This window comes from Lytechinus variegatus, chromosome 5 (genome assembly GCF_018143015.1).
Source record: "Lytechinus variegatus isolate NC3 chromosome 5, Lvar_3.0, whole genome shotgun sequence".
NCBI classification, from domain to species: Eukaryota; Metazoa; Echinodermata; class Echinoidea; order Temnopleuroida; family Toxopneustidae; genus Lytechinus; species Lytechinus variegatus.
This window is the reverse complement of record NC_054744.1, coordinates 26,914,514-26,935,469: the sequence shown is the minus strand read 5'-3', so window position 1 is coordinate 26,935,469 and position 20,956 is coordinate 26,914,514. Positions and strand designations below refer to the sequence as shown.

The 20,956-nt window shown below is 35.3% G+C and overlaps 1 protein-coding gene across 4 annotated transcripts; it reads left to right on the top strand.

The window, feature by feature from the left end:
- The first annotated feature begins 9,712 nt into the window (after positions 1-9,712).
- LOC121415847 (carbohydrate sulfotransferase 11-like) lies at positions 9,713-19,928 on the top strand. Of its 4 annotated transcripts, none has more exons than XM_041609210.1 (3): positions 9,713-10,022; positions 16,447-16,651; positions 18,474-19,928. In XM_041609210.1, exons 2-3 carry the CDS (start codon positions 16,480-16,482, stop codon positions 19,685-19,687), a joined length of 1,386 nt encoding a protein of 461 aa, XP_041465144.1. In that variant the 5' UTR covers positions 9,713-10,022; positions 16,447-16,479; the 3' UTR covers positions 19,688-19,928. The 4 variants fall into 4 exon arrangements, with proteins under 4 accessions (XP_041465144.1, XP_041465142.1, XP_041465145.1 ...); XM_041609208.1 differs by lacking the exon at positions 9,713-10,022 and adding an exon at positions 13,451-13,794; XM_041609211.1 differs by lacking the exon at positions 9,713-10,022 and adding an exon at positions 15,243-15,599.
- Positions 19,929-20,956: the final 1,028 nt, after the last annotated feature.

Genomic DNA, 20,956 nt, shown 5'->3' with positions numbered 1-20,956 from the left:
CCTAGTAATGAGGATAAATGCCTTACCAAAGGGCACTAGCGCACCAAGTGCAGACCTGCCAACCAGTACATTTTTGGCGTATTTAGTACGTTTTTGCAACCAAAATATAGCAGTACTTTTTTTCTTAAAAAACTATGTTTTTTGTAAATAAAAAAAAAATCATCTCTTCATGTCTCTAGTTCATAAAACTTACACAAATATGATTATTAGATCAATGTACATTGTAATTTCAGGTAACTTGTTTTTTTTTCAATCATTTTGTTAAAACCAGGGTGAGGTATACACATGTTTCAATGGTTTTTTTTCATCTGCAAGAGCAGTGCGCATTTTAGCTTGCATGCAGCTTGAGCACCGCGATGAGTGAATGCGCCACGCATTTTATTATGAAATACACTTTTTTTGGGAAAAATACAGGTTTTTTATCACAGAATACAATTTTTCATTCCCAGAGGTTGGCAGGTCTGCAAGTGGGAATTGAACCCAGTTCACCGGAATCCAGAAACCCCCACTTTCCAATCTGAGCTATCATGCCTCTGTTCTTTGTACCATTTAAACATATAACAAATATTAGATACTTCAAGTTCCTTCCCCAAATTTTAGCCTTTAGACACAAATTATTATTTTCAGAAGGTTTTCCACTTCAGTCCTCAAGTGGAGTCTCTCTTGCATGGCAAGAGGCTACTTTTGTTTGTCACTGAAATGTAATTTGCGTGTTTTCTTGTCAGAAATAATTAATGCCCAAGGCATGCCTTTTTACATGTTATATTTTTTCATCGTTTGTATGTGTGGCTCTTGATTGAGAAATCTCATTATGTTGATCAGACAAGCATGCAGCTGTTAATTGGAAGGTGTATTTCATGAAGCAAATAGTGATTTTTACAAACTAATTTGTTCTGAGCCAATCTGAAGCAAGGATTTCAGTAGCTTATAACAATTGTCATTGACAATCGGGTCTTTCACATGAATATGGGGCACAAATTGTAACATTTCAGCATAAATCAATACAAATATATTGTACATTCATTGTTTGTATGCTCTACATTTGTAGACCATATGTTTTACTTGATATTTTGTGCCATTAGACCCAATTTCTTTGAAGGTACCGTGTATTGAGCAAAACGGCAAAATGCTGTTATGTAGACACGGTGTACATGTAGCATCAGGGTTTTTACATTAATGGTCCTAAAAGTGAAATTTTGACAATTATAATTATTATATTCGAAAATTTGTCACTAATCACTTCTATGCAGCATGGTGTCCCCAGCATAGTGACAATTTTTTGGAATAACCCAAAATTTACTATTAGTTTCATGAAATGTTCTCCAGGACAATTAATTATATGGATCCCTATTTGATAAGCTTTTATTCCTCTAATTCAAATTGGCAACGTTTGGATTTTTATATCACTGATTCATTTTTGTGATAAAGTATAGTATTGGAAATAAAAAGAGATTGATAGTGGATATTTTGATACAAGTTTAGAGTTTGCAAGTTTTCATGTGAAAAACGGCAATATCAATGTATCTGTGGGCCGTGGCATTTCCAATTTGAATATTTAAGAGATCTCTTCATTATTCTTTTTTATTCAATGTTGTATACTTATGCATTTAAACTAGGCACTGTTGGGGTTTATTTTATTATCTTTCTTGTGAAGTGTGTGCATGTATGTTAAATTCTAAGATTCTGAATCAAAGGTTATTGTGCGAATATGGTTGGAAATTCAGAAGGGATGTTAAGCAATTCATGGACATGTATGTAGTTTAAATCATCATGTGTATTGAAGTTGAATTAAAGTAATTGCCGCCAGCAGACAATGAATTCATTATCAAGCTTTAAATCAAGACTGATTCTTACCATATCATGAATATATGAATCTGATACATTTCATTTTGTGAAAATATCAAATTAGAGCTGAAAACAGACATGCTGAAGATCCCTAACAGAGATACATGTAAATACATGTGGGATAGTCAGTGTATTATTTTTGGTTGGAAAAATATCACCAACCAGGATAGAATGCCAGGCTTATTTCTTTTCTTTTTTTTTCTCAGCAATTCCAACATTTTGTACCAAATCGTTCGGCACAAATTCTTTGTCCTTGTTTATATATATATACAAATACATGGATGGTCATTTGATTGGATTCTGTTTGAACTTATAACAACTGGCAATTGTGGGGGGGGGGTTCTCCGAAGTTTTTAATCATGGATGACAAGTTTTCTTTTACTCAGTAATATATTCTTGGAGGAAGTATTATCCTTGTAAAAACTTATTTAAACTCAAACTTGGATATAGTGCTGACTTGATTTTTTTTCTGGCTGTAAGACGTCCATGCACGTAAGACTCATCAAATGAGATCTTTTGGTATTTGTACCATTTTGTTGCATATTTTCTGTCGAGTTTAGATTATGAAGTGAATGTATTGCTATGGTGGTTTGATTACCTCGGCGTCGCATCACACTTAAAATAAATTGTCTTGTTTTATGAAACTTGCCATCATTTTTATCACAAGTAGTTTCATATGATTTGTATTGGCATTCATTGCTGTCATCAATTGTCCTGTAGAATTATTTGATTATGATATGTCAGAGAATCATATTAACATGGTTCCCTTTTCTTTTTATAGTACTAAAACTTATGCTGTAAAATCTATACATATTAAATATCATGTATATAATGTGAAGAGTTGTATATGCATGTATATTTTGCCGACTAACTAATTTCTATCGTTACAAGAGATTATTATCAATCAGAAGAGAAATTTTAGCTTGGTTACAAGATGCTTTAATTCTGATATGGTGTCATTTGATTGGATAAGAACGATTTTGTCAGCATTATTATGCATAACTATAATGTGAAACAAGGCCCTAGCTCTTCGTATGCAGGTAAATTTGCCCAAATTTTATCTGAAAATTCCTTTGCCTTGATTATTTGACTTTGCAAATTGATGCAGACTTCTGAAATTCATTCTTTAGTAGTCTGATGTTATATTTTTTCTTTAATGATTTACATGTCAAGGGAGTTGCTTGATATGGTGCAAAGGATCATGGAAATACGATTTTGTTCTTATGTTCTTCTTAATTTGCTTGTGCTCTTATAATTATATTCTGTTGGAAATTAAGTAAACACAAATTTAAAGTAAAAGAAAAAAAATCAACCCTCATTGCACAATTGAGTGTGCAAATGAATCCTTCATAAATTAAGTCAAAATAATTTTTCTTGGGCTAATCGCAAAAAGATTTGCAAGCAAATATAATTGTTAAAATCAAATACAATTTATATTTCAACCAATCAGAAATTTGCATTTGGGACTTGTTTTGATGAGTTGTGTAAACACCACTCTTTCATTCTACAATGGGCTGTTTGATCATGTGAAACATGTTATTCTAAGTCGTGGTACTCCCAGAAGATGTGACTTGGCCAGGGTTACCTAAGATCCTGTTGCATAAAATATGTTGTTATGATAGCTTTGACATCATCCAATTGTTACTTCCATGGAATCCTTGATTTTGATTGGTTGGTGAATATTTTACCATGGTAGTTACTGAAGTTATAATATCTTTTATGCAACAGGGCCTTGAATGTTATCTAGAGTTGACTCCCCATGTTACGATCCAATTGGACAGCTAGAATGGCTTAGATTTGAGATTAGTTGTCTACTTGCTTTGAGGAAGATATACGGAAGGGCTTTTAAAGTCATATTACCTCAGATTTGTGCAAATCATTAGAAATAACTGTAACAGAGACGTCCGGGGGGGGGGGGGGGGCAAATTTGGTGTACCATTGAGAAATTCCTCAGCCAAGCCTGTCAGGCCAGGGAAACATGAGACATTGACTTAAAGTGCCATTACATAACCTTTGCTGGTCATACATCTTGTTCTATTATCAGTGATTTATATTCAAATGGTGTCAAATTTCCAATAAAATCCCTATAATCTGCAGTTAAAGGGATGGTCCGGGCTGAAAGTATTTAAAACTTATTAAATAGAGTACAATTCACTGAGCAAAATGACGGAAATTTCATCATAATCGGATAACAAATAACGAAGTTATTGAATTTTAAAGTTTAGCAATATTTTGTGAAAACAGTCGTCATGAATATTCATTAGGCGGGTGGATGATGTCACATCTCCACTTTTTATTTTGTATTATATGAAATGAGGTTTACTCAATTTTTTCCTCCAAGAACTACAAAAATTGGATTGACAACTGATTTAGTGCATGAGACATTTATTGCTGCAACTTATTTCATTATAAAGGAGACATATTATTCACACAAGTATGAAATAATGAAATAACAATTATGTAATAACATAAGAAAACGGAAAGTGGAGATGTGACATCGGCCCACCTAATGAATATTCATTATGACTGTTTTCACAATATATTGGCGAAACTTTAAACTTCAATAACTTTATTATTTGTCATCCGATTTTGATGAAATTTTCGGCATTTTGCTCAGTGAATTCTACTCTATGTATTAAGATATAAATATTTTCAGCCCGGACCATCCCTTTAAGGTAAACATTGTTTAATGGGTCGGCATTTCAACATATTTGTTAATACAAGAATTACAGATTAGAAAAGATTACGGATGTCGATTTGGGTTTGTTAAAGAGTTTTTTTAAATATATAGATGGTTGTTGTCATTGTGCTTTACAAAACAACTGTTGGTTAGTTCATATTTGTTTATCAGTTTGCCAAAAAAAGTAAGATTCTATTTCACTTTTTTTTCATGTGATATATTTTTAAAAGAGAATATTGATTAAAGATTCCACCTGTTTTTAAACCTATATTACATTATGTATTGGTTTATTGTGCATTCTTTTCATTTATGTAGCCATACATTGCATAGATATGGTTATTGAAGTGTAGAAGATAGGTCTTCAGATATAGGTCCAAGCTATGGTCCAGGCCAAGGTCTTAAGTCTGATAAATTATGGGGAACCAAAATTTGTTCATATTATATATTTCTTGTCTGTGTTTTCATTCTTTAACGGTGAAGAGAATTTTTTTAGTTTCTCTCCATGGACGTTAAGGAATGCATTGTGTACCAAATGTGATGAAAAATTGAAGCTGTACTGTTTAGTGTCAAAATTGGCTGTCTGTATACTTAAACCAAGACTTTAGACCAGAATTTAACTCCTTAAAATTGTGAAATCGACTCCTTGAATTTGTGAGATAAATCAACTCCTTAAATTTGTGAGATCAACTCCTTAAATTTGTGAGATCAACTCCTTGAATTTGTGAGATCAACTCCTTGAATTTGTGAGATCAATCAACTCAAATTTGTGAGATCAATCAACTCCTTAAATTTGTGAGATCAATCAACTCCTTAAATTTGTGAGAGCAATTAACTCCTTAAAATTGTGAGATCAACTCCTTGAAAATGGGGAAATCAACTCCTAAATTAACGTTTCCGTATACTGTTTTGATGTGTCTCATAGAGGAGGAACTGAAGAAAAGGAGCAAGAGAAGGGGGCAGTGTGGGAGAAGTGAGGACTTGAATGCGAGAGCTTAACTCAAAGGGATGCGAGAGAGAAGGCGAAGTTCGGCTGGGAGAAAAGAGAAGATTGGAGGCGAGGGAGAGAAGGAAAAGAAAGACGATTTGAAGAGAGACGGGCCTGTACACTTTTATTATGGCAGTCACATTTCCCTTCCGGCGGCTGTATGGCGAGTCGAAAAAGGCCCGTTTATTCATTTTTATTAAAACCACCTCATATATGTAGCTATTACAAAAAATGTTAACGGCTGCTTTCTGCTCGCCGTGGGGAAATGAGACTGCGCCATTACCAATTCTACTTGCTATTTCAAAATTGATATTGGCTCATGGGGGTCGATCCCCGGGGATAGAGGAATAATATCCCCAAAAAGTTCAGGGGGGGCTTGTACAATCTCCCCCCCCCCCAATATTTCAAGGGCATGAAAATATGTATTTCTCCAGAAAAAAAACGATGAATTTATTAAGACATAAAAAATATATACAATATTTCTTCTTTTTTTACAGATTTGACAATAAAGATCAACCTGACTGACCTATATAATGCGGATTCCTCATGTTCAGGGAGGAAATAATCTTTGTTTCACCTAACAATGAGGAGTAAATTAAAATATTTCAAATGTCATATTATGAAATACAAAAGAAATAGAGAGTGGATGACGTCATCAGGGGTCTTCATCTGCATACCGACCAGGATATGCATATAACTCTTTTGTGAAATTAAGCGAAACTTAAGTGTCAAAATTTCTTATTTTTATTACTGTTATGCTTTTGGAGTTTTCTCTTCATTCAAATTTACTTTTTTTTGAGGTAGACTTGTCCTTTAACAATATGTCAGAATCTGACAGAGATAAAAAAAATCATGTAGTTATCTCATAAAAATGACATTTACCTTACACAGAACTGGTTTTCATGGTTTACCTTATGATAAATAAATCTGTTCTTGGTTGTTTTAAGCGTTACTAATGCTATTTCGTATACAAGGAGGCATGCTTTCATTTTACTGTTAATGTTTTGAGGTTTTTTTTTCTTCTTGAAATAGACTACTTGTAAATTTGAAACTTGTCGTGTGTTACAATGTTGGGTAATTTAATAGTGCAAGTAGACTACAGTGGCCTAAACAGTGATTTTAGTAAGCTAAAATGCTATTTTCGCATGTCAATTTCTTAAAAAGTCCCTAAATACCGTGGGAGGGACTCGCCTCCCACACCCTCACCGGGACTCGGACACTGATCATCACAAGAAATCGGACACCTATGCATTGACTATAACCAATGCAAACTTCAACCAAATTTATGCGATTGAATATGCAACGAAGAGACAATTTAAAGATAAGATTTCCGCGAATTGCAAATCCTTTTCAACAGTAGTGTTCCTCGGCATTCCATACTGTATAAATGACCCACTCTGTGTTCTACAACAATCTATTCATCGTGAATTTTGACAAAGAATAGTAAATTTGCCCTCTCACTCGATTCTTTATTTGTTGGTGCATGCAGGGGCTTCCTCCTAGCAACAGAGTAAAAAAGGGGACTTAACTGGGACATAAATAGTATCCGTCTCGACATATTTTAAGCTCCGAAGATTAAGGTGATGGAGGGTGGGGGGGGGGGGGTCGATTAACCAAGCAGGTTAACTGGGGTAGAATGGTTGTACATAAATGGTAAAATTTATTTTCGCAAGCCGGACCACATTGCGTGGAATTATTGAAAGAATATGAGTGAGAGTTCTTTTCGAACTTTTTTTTTGTGTCGTACATAACCAATAATTTTAAGGTTTAAGCATTTTCTGTTTTGAGCAAACATTCCAAAGTTAGCCAAATCTCTTAGAATAAGATTTCTAATTTCGATGACAATTTACCTCTTTCAAATAATGTTTTGCAAAATGTTTCGGTTTGTTTGCTTCGCTCACTCACACAACGTCGCAAATTATCTTGCTAAATGACCATTGAAACATATGGAGGTAGATAACGGTGTCCCCCCCCCCTGATTCATATCATAATTCGCAGATCCTGATCGAAACATTAGACGATGCTCAAGTATATAAACTTATAAAGCACAACATTTATTTTGTATGAATCAATGTCGAAAATGTGTTAAACTGGACTTAAGAAATGTTTATATGAAAGAAAAAAGGAAAGACTTTGACGTGCTTTATCAACACCAACGATGCCTTTTTTAAGCAAGTATGTTTTTAGTTCGTAATTTGCCTATTAACAAATGCATATGAAACATAATGTATCATTCTATGGTATAAGGCATGCAATCCCCCCCCCCCCCCTAAATAGGCGGTTTGTAGAGTGAACTACACAAGCGAGGCAATAACTTCAAAAAATAGCACTGCGTACTATTTTTTTTTTTGAAACAGAATCAGGGCATCGTGAGGATTTATTTCCCTTCCCCCTAAAGCCTCCAAGATACAACGATAATCATTGATAAATCTAAATTGTAAGAATGGTATATGCTTCCTCTGGCAAGTCAGGTGCAACTTGATTTTTCAAGAATGAAATGAATTATTAAAGGGGAATCCAACCCAAATAAAAACTTGTTTTTATAAGGAAAAGAAAAATCAGACAAGTTGATAGCTGAAAGTTTGAACAATATTGGACAAACAACAAGAAAGTTAAGAATTTTTAAAAGTTGTAAATATTGGTAATCACTATACCCATAGAGACTTCAAATTGGCCACATATGGGATGTCATAGTGATGTAAGGCAAGACTACTCTTCCATGTACTCCAATGCATATTATGGCTAAATTATCATTTTTCCCAAAAGTTTTATTTCAAATTATATTTTTCTGTCATGAGGACATAAAACAATATACTACCTGGGTTATATTTAGATTACTGCCCCAGGGGAATGGGTACTTAGGAGAAAACCAAAAATCCCTGATAATAAAGTACATGGCCTATGGGAAAGTTGTCCTTGCCCCTTGTCATAATTTACTTACCCAGTTGCCAATTTGAAATCTACATAGTATTAGTGATCTCAATTTTAAAACAGCAATAACTTTCTTGCTGCTTGTCCGATTTCTTTCAAACTTTCACCATTCTGTTTAATTTATTTTTCTCCTTCCCAACACACCATTTTATGGCCAAGGCTGGATTCCCCTTTAATGAAAAAAGGGAGAAAAGAAAAAAAACAATATAGGGAGAAGTGGGAAGAAAGTGTATAAAAAAGGTGAGATCTTGGCCGTCTAACTCAATAATATCCCAATAATTCCGTTGAAAAAAAAGACGTCACTTGGTGGTAGTCTTAATACCCCCATCCCACCCCTCTCCCTATATCAAAATATACTGGCCCCACCCATGTGCTTCCCAATAGCAAATCGCGAGTCAACGGTGCAATGGTTTCATTTTTTTCTTATATTTTGGTGCATGGATTACCAAAATAATATGTCTATTTAAACATTTGTACGTATTTGCAAAATGATTAATGCGATTTTATTTCCTCTTTGCGAGCTATCGGACCATAAATATTATGCAGGCGTCCCGGGGCAGGCGTGTGTCTTTCGGATGAGTCCCTCGGCTTTTCTCTAATTTTTAACATTTGCTATGGTTTTTCTGTGTTCTATTACCTTGCTTAACACTTGTATTGATCTAATGAAAAATAAATACTGGATAGCTGCTAATCAATGCGTCATATCTTTTTTAGAATTGTATACATCTTAAGTCCCCTTCATATACAATACCAGTGGCGGATTCAGGGGCACAACCGGCTCGTGCCCACCCCCCCCCCCTTGAGAGGCACAATTAAATTTTGTCATGTAAATATATCGTTGAAGCAAAAGTGTGCCCCCTGCCCTTTTATGTGAAGGCCTCTTTTTTTTTGCTTGTCAAATTTTTTAGTGGACGTAATCCCTTTAATTTTTAGTTGAAACCCTTTTCTTTTCTTTTTTTTCTTCTTGCCTGCTTGTCAATTTTTTGCTCGCGGGGAAAATGTGCCCTCCCCTTCGAAAGATCCTGGATCCGCCCCTGTGCAATACGATGTTAGGTTTTCCCCTCGAAATGCTTTCACGTGGAGCTGTTATATTCATGTTATTCGTTGCATTATTTTTTATCACTCATCTATGACATTCTTGCTTTTGATTCATAAATGTGAACTGATACGACAAACAATTTTATCGACTTCTGTGATAATTGTTAGATGCTATAAATAGTGCATTTTGCTCTTATCAAAGAGAATCTAAATCTCTTCCTGTTGCGTGTATATAGGGGAGAGATCAGTGGTATAGCCTGGATTCACGAACTCTTTGGAACTTCCACCATTTCTTTCGTGTTTGTTCTCTTTCTCATAGAACCCCTGATCTGGACCTGTGGTCCACGGTCATTGACAATTAGTTTCAAGTGACAATAGAACCATCATAGAAACAATATACCGGTAAAGGAAAATATTGATCGTCATAGAAGTGGAGTGACAGACGCCCATTTGTTCAAGTTATAACGAGGGGTGACAATGAGATGACAGGATCTGCCTTGTGCATGAGGATATTATGGAAAGACATATAAAGTGGCATGAGATGTAAGATATTACCATTATTTATTATTGTCATCTAGATCGAAATTAGTATTGGGGTCGTGCTCTTTCCACCCGAGGTGAGGTTTTTTTTTTTGCATATCCAAACTTCTCCGGGGCGAGAACTCACCTTTCAGTTTTATTTCAGCTCTGCATCTTGCTTGAATTTATTCAATTTGAACTTATTATATTTCCAACAAAGGCCATGATGAGATAATATTATTTGCTGAATGTCAGACCGATCGAAATTTGATTTCTTGATTAGAATCAATCACAACGTTTTGTAAGACAGTGCCCTGACCGGGGGCCATTTCATCAAATTTACATATTTAAAATAACCGTTTATTGAAACTTCAAAGGTATTGAAATAATTCATTTTGACTTGCTGATAGTCAAATAATTGTCATAGAAAGTGTTCATTTGTTATTGCAAGTCAGAGGCTGAGCCAAAAGTGGGGGGGGGGGCTACGGGAGCTTCAACCCCCCCCCCCCAATTTTTTCCCCAAAACCGTGTACAAAAACATAAAAATGACCATAGGATTTGGGGTTTTTTTGCATTTTATGGTCAGCCCCCCCCCCCCACTTTGAAAACCGTTCCGCGGCCCCTGAATGGCTTGGGAAACAGGACACGGGTCTTGTCAATCTTCTGAATAGGCTTTATTGTAGTTTCTTTATAATGAGTGGTAATAGGGTGTCACTCATGTGATTGACATTGTAAATCATTGAATTCTTTTCTTGGATTCTCTGACGTGAATATGATAGAAAAAAGGTGATTGCTAATTAAATAATGCGAATTATGCATGGATTAGACACCTTCCAGTACAATGGAGAGGAATTGTGAGTCGGAGGAGGGGGGGGGGGTAGCTTTGTTGAATAGCAATTAACACCTGCGATCATACTGCAGTACATACACGGCAATAGTTACGTTATTATCTGTCGGTTTGGAGTCGGTTTCGTTGGTGCAGGGAACTTCCCTGGTTGGTGCGTGACTGTTAGTTTACTCCTGCATTCTGGCGGTTGACATAAACTCTCGTCTCCCCCATTTTTCAGAATGGAAAGAAAGGAAAAATCATCTAGTTCATGAATTTATTCCAATCGAGCTCGAACTATCAGTATTTTTGTAATGACTGGTTGTGATTACCTATTATCGGTTTATTTATTCTAGACTACGCCCTATATGTAACTTTTTGTTTCCAGCTCTTAAAAAAATCATTATTTTTGTTAAAATAATGATGATGATGATAATGATGATGATGATGATGATGATGATGATGATGTGATCATCATCGCAATCATCTGCTGTAATCTTCAAAGGGCTCTACAGCCTATCTCGGAGATGATGATGATGATGATAATTCATTATTATTAGTTTGATACATTCATTAAATGAATAAAGAAATAATCAGAAGGAACCCCAAAAGTTTATAACTTGTAAAGTAAGGGGTTCGCATACAAAGACAACAAGTAAAACAGGCAAAATCGTTTTTCTTTTGAACTCAGAAAATGCTAACATGCTAGAGTAGGCATAATCATATGTTTCTGAATATTCATTTATATATATATATATATATATATATATAATCTAGTGATCTAGTGTATATTAATATTTTAATTGTTTTGACACAGTAAGTATCCGCATGAGTACTGCATTATATACAAAGATGAATTTCTTGTAAATATTTGCAGCAATGATGGCACAAACCATTTTGATTTGATTTTGATTTGATTTGAATTTATTTCTGCACTCAGCATAAATATTCAACATAACATCTAGGTGATACAATTAAGTTTTACAAAACAATTTAAGAAATAGTCATAACAAAGCAATGAAAAATTAATATTAAAAAGTAGCAATATTCAATGAAAATAAAATAACAGTTTAAACGAATGCAGGAGACCGCCATCGTGAGCGGTTAAGCTTGAAAATGATGGCGGCCTCGTAAAATGGTACATTTCACTTAAATTTGAATTAAATTTAAGTGAAATTCACATTTATGGTTTGAACATCGAATAACAATTCACACAATATTGATGGATAGCATGGACATGAAATGTCAACAGTCAATCGAAGACTCGTGTCAAATAATATCATTTTATGTAGTAAAAGAAACAATCACCTGTTAATGGTTCGAGAAGAAAAGAAGTCATTTTGACTCCAGCAACTTATGTCAATAAAGGGCTCTTCTTTTGTGCCATTTGCTTCATGCAAGTCGTACCTTTGTGTGGGATCTCAACCATTGTCAATCTCCATAGCTAAATTAAACTGACGCAATCAATTAGAGAGTCTTCATGTCAACTTGGATAGTCTAGGATATCAGACCCACCTAATAGTTTTATACCAGTATATGCCTATTTCCACCCTATTTTTACAGGTAGTGTGATTTTTTTTTTACTTCGTATTCGAATGTTGCGTTTTAGGGGGAGGGAGTTTCCCCTTCATATTCTAAAGCTTGATATATTTTTAGACTTACAGTCAAAATGTGAAATTAAAAACATTTCGGTATTTCATAGAACAAGTGTTTATTTGGTGGTAAAGAGTATACTTTCAAATTTATAATTCTTTTTTTAAATCCAGTTTGCTTGCGTTGCTCGAAGGCACAGAATCGATTCTATTCATTCGATAGGTCAACAGGGTTGGTGAGCTTACCGTTTCTATGGTAACTAGCTGTTGCTATATACTACTACCACACCATTTTCTAATTCACTTTCTTCTACTCCAGAAAATATACTTTTACACGTACTCCTACTTCTCTCCCTAATGTATTACCCACCAAAGGAATTAAAAAACGCAACACCTTCCCTCATCAATAATTAAGGAAAACGTGAAAAAACAAAAATGGAAAAGGTGAAAAATTACATTGTTTTATTTTTTTATACATTGTCATACATTTATACATTTTCATACATGAAAAGTCCGGTCCGGACTTTTCATGTATAGCCAGGCGCCTTAGACCACTCGGCCACGGCACCTCCACTCGATTACTTCATGGCTGATGTAATCGATTTTATCAATTATGTTAGGATTGATTTCAATGAAAAAAAGAATGATTAGGCATACATAGTGTACGTCGGATAAAACTTTCTAAAAAGTCGCGAGCGAGAAAGGGAGTTCGATCCCCGGCCGCGGCACCTATGCCCTTGAGCAAGGCATTTAATCTACAATGCTCTTTTATCCTGATTTCAAATAAATGGAAATGCTATATATGCATTATTGGTAACTAGGTGTGCACTTGTTAAAAAATATGAAATACAAATCTTTAAAATATATCTAACTGAAATGTTAATGAATGGAACAAACGACCTTGAGGATCATTATGATGTTACTTGACATATTCCTCATAGATGAATGCACGTTGCAAATCACCCCCTCCCCGGCCCCTTCTCTTTTCCAGCTATCATTCATTATAGGAACTGCGTCTGATCGTGCAACTAAAAGAAAAGTGGCCGCTTTACTTTGGGTTACGTAAGAAATGCATTGTAATTGAGATTTATTAAAAAAAAATCACTCGTAATGCTTCGCCGCGCCGCCGCGAATCAGTTTAAGGTAAATAGAGACCAGCAATCAGGCTCTCTACAATGGAATGTTATTTATAGAATCACCTTGGTCGTACAATCTGGGGATGGAATGCGGATTAGAAGGTGTTTGATTTACTTTCCCTTCGATCCCCGATGGTAAAGGACAAGGTACCAGTGACTGATCAGTAGGAATTAATATATCATAACCGATATTCGAATTATAAGGCTTTATACTGCTGTGATTCGGGTTTCTTCACTCTTTGGTGAGTACTGCAATTTTGCTGTTACCATGGTTACTCTTCAGAGAGATATACATATATATATTGTTGTCATGGAAACAGCATTACAGTAGTCTTCGTCGTCGTAGTAGTAGAGTAGAGTAGTAGTAGTAGTAGTAGAAGAAGAAGAAGAAGAAGAAGGAGAAGAAGAAAGAAAAAATTGCTTTAAAAATGTTGACCATTTTTCAAAAATCACTTAGAGTTGACTATAAAATACAACTGATTACGTTTGAAAAAAGTAAATTGAATATACAATTTCGAATCTTTCTTTGAGTTGTTGTTCACGACCGCACCTGTTACAATGGAACAACGTATTAGATACTTGTTAAAGGTCAAGTCCACCCCAGGAAAATGTTGATTTGAGTAAATAAAGAAAAATCAAACAAGCATTATTGTGAAAATTTCATCAAAATCGGATGTAAAATAAGTAATTTATGAGATTTAAAATTTTCGCTTATTTTCGACAAAATAGTGATATGCATAACTCAGTGCCATGCAAATGTCGCAGTCGATGATGTCCCTCACTCCCTATTTTTTTTTTTTTGTTGAATTCTACAATATTTCACTTTTTATACAGATTTGACAATAAGGACCAACTTGATTGAACCATATAGTATTAAACAATGCTAATTCCACATGTTCAGGGAGGAATTAATTGTTGTTTCACAAGACAACAGGTGGAAAATTTGAATATTTCACATTTCATATATAGATACAAAGAAATAGTGAATGAGTGGTGTTATCACTCTCCTCATTTCCATACCGACAAGTATGTGAATAACTGTTTTGAAATTAAGCGAGATTTAGAATGTCATAACTTTCTTATATATTCTACACGCCACAACTGGGTGTTGTGGCGTGCGCCTGTAATCCAAGCTGTGGGGAAGTTACAAATTGATGCAGAGGTTCAAGGTTCGAGCCCTGATCACGTCTTTCGGATGGTGACGTTAAAGGTCGGTCCCAGACGTAAATAATCATACCTGATTGATACACGTCTGTCACGTCAAAATACACATACATACGATTTTGATGGAATTTTCAGTGCTATGCTTGTTGAAATTTTCTCTTTTTATTCGAATCAACTTTTTGGGGGGTCGACTTGTACTTTAAGCAATAGACCAAGGTTAAAATAAAGCATTAATTTTTAGTTGAAACCAGCAGGACCACCTGCACCACGTGATTATATGGGATGGGGATCATTGCACATCCGAGCTATCTTTTGAAGTGGTTATGGGTAATGGTTACGGCCTATATTTTTACATTTTATTGGCCTAATGGTATCACAACTTTAGTTACTAAATCTTTCTAACAAATTAATTTATGAGGATATCAATTATCATTTCAAGCGCGTTTGCTTATCGTAAATCTTGGCATTTGTGCTATGCGAAATCGATGAAAATCAGACAATACGTTATGCTCAATAATAATAAAAAAGTTAGGAAAGAACAACCAAAAAAGTTTGAAAGACAGAAACATAGCGATAATTTCAGTAAAGAATAAAAGGAAAAACGAAAGTTTGGTAATTTTGGCGCCGATTTGCATATCATTATACACCGGAACCCACGTGTGGATATAAGTACGCCACGCTGTGTGTGTATATTGTGTTTCCCTGACTTCAAATCAGAAGCGCACACAAACATACTGGGCATGCATGTTAAGCCCGATATCCATCAGTTGACTGTTTGCTCTGAAGCCATACGTTTACTTGGTGTATTCAATAGCTCTATATGATGTATTCATGGTGGGCTATTGTCGGAGGTTGAGTTGATTGGCGACGACTTGTTGAGAAGGTAAACTTCTCCGGGAAAGTTATGAGCTTAATTTCGACCTCGTGGATGCCCAAAATGTTCAGATGATTGAGATGGTGTCCTTCGATTTAAATACGACTGGAAAGGGTTGAGATATTGTTCGAGGAAAGATTGAATCGACAATAATAAATTCCTTTGGACAGTGTAAGAACATTCTGTATTCATGATTCTTGTATTTGTACGATATCTATTCTTAAATAAAGTATATTCTGTTTCTCTCTCTCTCTTTACATATAAAAATGTATAAAGTGTGTGGGTGTGCGTGTGTGTATGTCTTTGTCTATTTATCTCTCATTATCTGTTTAACTATTATACATGTATCTATCTATCTATATCTAAGTATCTATCTAATATATAGCTATCTATCTGTCAGACTTTGTATTAATTTCTCTCGCCTTTCGCTTAAATTCCATTTCTGTCTCTTAAAAAGTATCGAAATGTCTCTTTCTCCGCTCTTTTATCTGTTGTTCTCTTCCTTTATCCTTTGTTCGATCTATCTCTTTCTTTAACTTATAATTTTTCTTATCTAGATGCATTTTCTCATATCATGCTATATACTTTTCTTTCTTTTTTTTTTGCTTCTTCCCTCGCCCGTAGCTCCATACTGAATTCGTTTTAATGTAAATTCATATCTCATATTTTCAATTGATTTCAGACTTTAAAAGATGAATGAATTTATATTTCATTCATACAATGCTTTAAATAGACAAATCTTACTTTCATTAACATTCATTATCCTGGCTTACAACAAATTGCATCAAAATCAACTGATTTCATCGAAGGCAAACTTCGTTTTCAACATTTTCATATCCATTTTTTTCCATACCAGGCCCGTGCGGACGATCGCAAGTTTCATCTCGCAATGAAGCCGGTTGTCAAGGAGACTGTTGTTAGTATCCCCCTTCCTGACGACATGGCCCCTAGCCTCAGATCTGCCTTCGTAACCCGTATCTTAATCCTTCTCATCTTCATCTTCTCCGTTAGCTCTCTTTTCTACACCACCATGCAGCTGCATTATCCACGCTCCAAAACAGGTTGGTAAACGTTTATTTTTGTCAGTGTTTTAGCCTCCATTTCAATCCAATTACTATTTCAATTTTTAATTGTCTAATATTCATCATATTTTGATATTGTAGTTATTTACACATTTTTTATTCGATTTTATTCTATTTAATGAGTACTTATTTACACTCTCTCTTTAAATATAATTCATTGTTTTTCACATCGCAATTCCTAACATATGTACCTGTTTAAATTGCAATCGTTGCTTTTTTACCCATTTATGAATTGTGAACTATTGTAAACATGCTGATTTCAGCCTTTTGGATGTGTAACATGAATTGTTTTTTTTATACGAAATAAACCATGATTTAATTTGAATTTAACCTCCATTTTAACCCTGATCAAAGGTTCAAATAAATTGAAAGCTACATAATATGGAGGGCATTTCGTCAACATTTTATCGTCAGACAAGTAACACAACTTGCCTTTGGTTTATATGAGAAGCGCTTTGCTTGAGTTTGATTGGCTAACTAAGCACACACACTGTCGGATGAAATATATCTCTTCTTACAGGAAACGCTCACCTGTTTTCCCTCATTTTGAGCCAATCATCCACAAGTACAAAATGAATGTCACATAAATTTTGACCAGATATTGACAGATGGACATCACAGCCTTTAAAATGCATTTACCAAGGAACCGTTTGACAGAGACTGAGCTGCGATTGATCATTGCTCAAATAATTATAGAAATCCCGCATCAATTTCGTAATTCTGCATAATATTGAATATACATAACATTCCTTTGGAAACGAGGAGAAGCATGCTCACACTGATCTATCAAGAAGATATTGTATGCATAAGTATATACATCATACTTGGAATATACTTTGAAATAATTATGCATTCTACATTTTTGGGTTGCTGGCCTTTGTGGTTGATCGGATCAACCTTAACTTTTTGAAAGACGGGGCCCAGGTCTTCTTACATTGAGGGTAGGGCATTGGAGATGGTGTGACACTGTGTCCAAAAAATGAGAAGTTTGACAGTTTAAGGGTAAAAAAAAAAGAACTTCTAATCGACTATGGTTATTAACGAGCCGAATAGATCAACCAAATAATTTATCTTTGGGATTTAAAAGATTAAAGGTCAAGTCCACCTCAGAAAAATGTTGATTTGAATCAACAGAGAAAAATCAGACAAGCACAATGCTGAAGATTTCATCAAAATCGGATGTAAAATAAGAAAGTTATGACATTTCAAAGTTTCGCTTATTTTTAACAAAATAGTTATATGAACGAGCCAGTTATATCCAAATGAGAGAGTCGATGATGTCACTCACTCACTATTTCTTTTGTTTTTTATTGTTTGAATTATACAATATTTCAATTTTTACGAATTTGACGATTAGGACCTCTTTGCCTGAAGCACAAAATGTTAAAATAATGGAATTCCACGTGTTCAGGGAGGAATGAAACTTCATTTCACATGACAATGACGAGAAAATCAAAATATTTCAAACAATAAAAAACAAAAGAAATAGTGAGTGAATGACATCATCGACTCTCTCATTTGGATGTAGCTGGCTCGTTCATATAACTGTTTTTTTGAAGTGAAACGAAACTTTGAAATGTCATAACTTTCTTATTTTACATCTGATTTTGATGAAATTTTCAGTATTATGCGAGTTTGATTTTTCTCTATTTATTCAAATCAATATTGTAGTGGGTGGACTTGACCTTTAAACAAAATAAAATTGCAAAAAGAAATAAGGTCCAGTTCAAAGACCAGTTTTACATTTGTTACATTTGATCACAATAATATATGTACATTTCTGTCTTTTTTTTAATAACAGCTACAAGTATTACAAGACCGGGTTCGTTACAACTAGCACAATCTTCTTTGGATGTAGAGCAGTTGGATATTACAAACAGAAAACAGAGTGTCCACAATTTGACGCATCAGCTACATCAAGTCCAATCAAGACACAACTCATCTGTCCATGAAGCAAGGTCGAGGAAAATTCCCAGGAAAAACATTACTTTTGTCCTGCCAAGAAGTTTCCTGAATCAGAACAGGACGAAACTACATAACGCAGGTGATGATAGTCCAAGAACTCTTGAGGAAGATCACCTTATCCTTGTGGAACCTCGTAGGTTAAAACTCTCTAGGGAAAAGGCGATGAAGAGGAGAGAACTGATGGCGTTGAAGACTCGCACGTGGGACCAGATCCAGGCTGCACGGAAGCAGGCAGTAGAACGTATGTGCGATCAACGACCCGACCTACGCAACGGCACCTTAGAACGCATCATCAACGCCAACCGAACGCAATTGTCGCATTACCTCGTGAGCGATCGTTTAGAGATCATCTTCTTGGCTGTCCCGATGGCAGCGTCCGACTTCTGGAAGGATGCCTTCAAGCAGCTATCTTTCCCTGGATCGCAACGTGGGAGCGGAGCAGCGGAGGAAAACAACTGGCGAGTTCTAAGCTCATACGACGAGACAGAAATTCGACAACGTCTTCGAGAGTACAAGAAGTTGTTATTTGTCCGAGATCCCTTCGCGCGTATTGTTTCCGCGTATCGCCGGAAATTCCTGTCGCCGTCAGCGTACAGCAAGCAATATGAAGCCATCATAGAGGAAACATACCGGAAGTGGAACACGGGTGTGCATTACAACAGATCCTCGAACATAAGTTTTCAAGAATTCGCTTATTTTGTGGAAGATGCCCCGGACGACATCTTTTCAAGCCTCTGGCAGCCGACGTCCAAGCTGGCAATGCCTTGTGAAATTAAATATAACTTCATCGGGAAGCTTGAGGAAGGGCCGCCGGAGTTTACCAATATGCTCAAAAGCGCTCGGATGCATTCGCTTGTCAAATATGAACCGCATTCCAATACGCCCAGTCCCAAAGGCTCCATATACGATCATTACTTCTTACAATTATGGACCAATCAGATTAAACGTCTCTACAAAAAGTATGAAGATGACTTTTTAATGTTCGGTTATTCACTACCGACATACATGCACCCATGGGTTTTTGGTCGATTCAATGTTACGAGACACTGATTTTGCGTGAAACCTTGAATACATACTCATGGATTTATTGTGGTATGTGTTTTCATGTTCTGAAATATAACGTTTATCTTTTCTCTATTTTATAACGATGTGTTTAACATATCTTTGACATCCTTTTTATGTTGTTGTAATTAGAGCAATAGTATTGATCACTATCCCATAAAGTAATTTTTAAGGTTGACAATCAAAATTAGTAGTGCTACACATTTTATCATGATTATCATAGTTATCTTTAGTTATCTTTAGTTTTGTGAAAGTTCTATGTTTTTCAGATCAGTGATCCGAAAAATGATAATATATAACGTGCTATAATAAATGCAATTCTCGTTATATATTTAATTTATCAATTATAGGCCATGCACTTTAAATTTGTTGTGCATGCAAATTATCAAGTTGCTTAATATCACCACTGGTATGTACCGTGACGCATATTCTTTTCTATACAACTGTTTTTATTAGGGGTTGGTTACGAGTTTCTCTATAGCCTATTATCGATTAGTTTGAAATTATCTCGTGACCTTTTATCATATCATCTCGTGACTTTTTTTATCAAATTGATATTCTGAAAATCTATATGAAAATATCAGCCTTAAACCTTATACCACGCAAAACGTGGATTTTTCGCAATTAGGAATATTCATCTGTTTGGTACTCAAAAACTTTTGATTGCCAGGCTGAAATTTCAATCAAACCCTCATCGTAGATGGCGTATTAGAGTTAGTAACATTCGTCGAGTTCCAATAATAAAAAAATCATTAGGCCTACTCATTGGCGGCGGAAGCCAATAAATTTAGGGGGTGTCCAACTGAAATTTTGGGATGGACACATGTAAAAAATAGGACAAGCGCCCCAAAAATTTTTGAGAAGCAAAGAAAAAAAAAAAAAGGTCATCAACCTAAACCCCCCCACCTAAAATTTAGGGGGGACACGTCCCCCCCGCTTCCGCCGCCTATGGGCCTACTTCGTATTTAGCAGTTCCTAAATATTAATGTTTTGATTTTTCGTACTAGTGTATGCACTGTACCATGTCTTTCGTAGGGCCGTAATTGCAGTCATTGTGTGGACAATCATTGACAATCATTCTATAAATACTTCTCAATGATAAACAACAATCACATCACACGATTGAAAAACATGTTTAAGTGTGCACATTTATTTGTCTTTACGGTGTCTCATGTCATAATTTGTATTAATTCCTTTGTCAATCGTTATATTGATTGGCGATGCACGCCATTCTTATTCTATTTTTCATCGAAATGG

Bases quoted from the DNA above. Each gene is read 5' to 3' on its own strand.
- LOC121415847 (XM_041609210.1), top strand. From the start codon at position 16,480: ATGAAGCCGGTTGTCAAGGAGACTGTTGTTAGTATCCCCCTTCCTGAC. The intron at 16,652-18,473 runs GTTGGTAAACGT...TTTTAATAACAG, and splicing joins TTATCCACGCTCCAAAACAG to CTACAAGTATTACAAGACCG.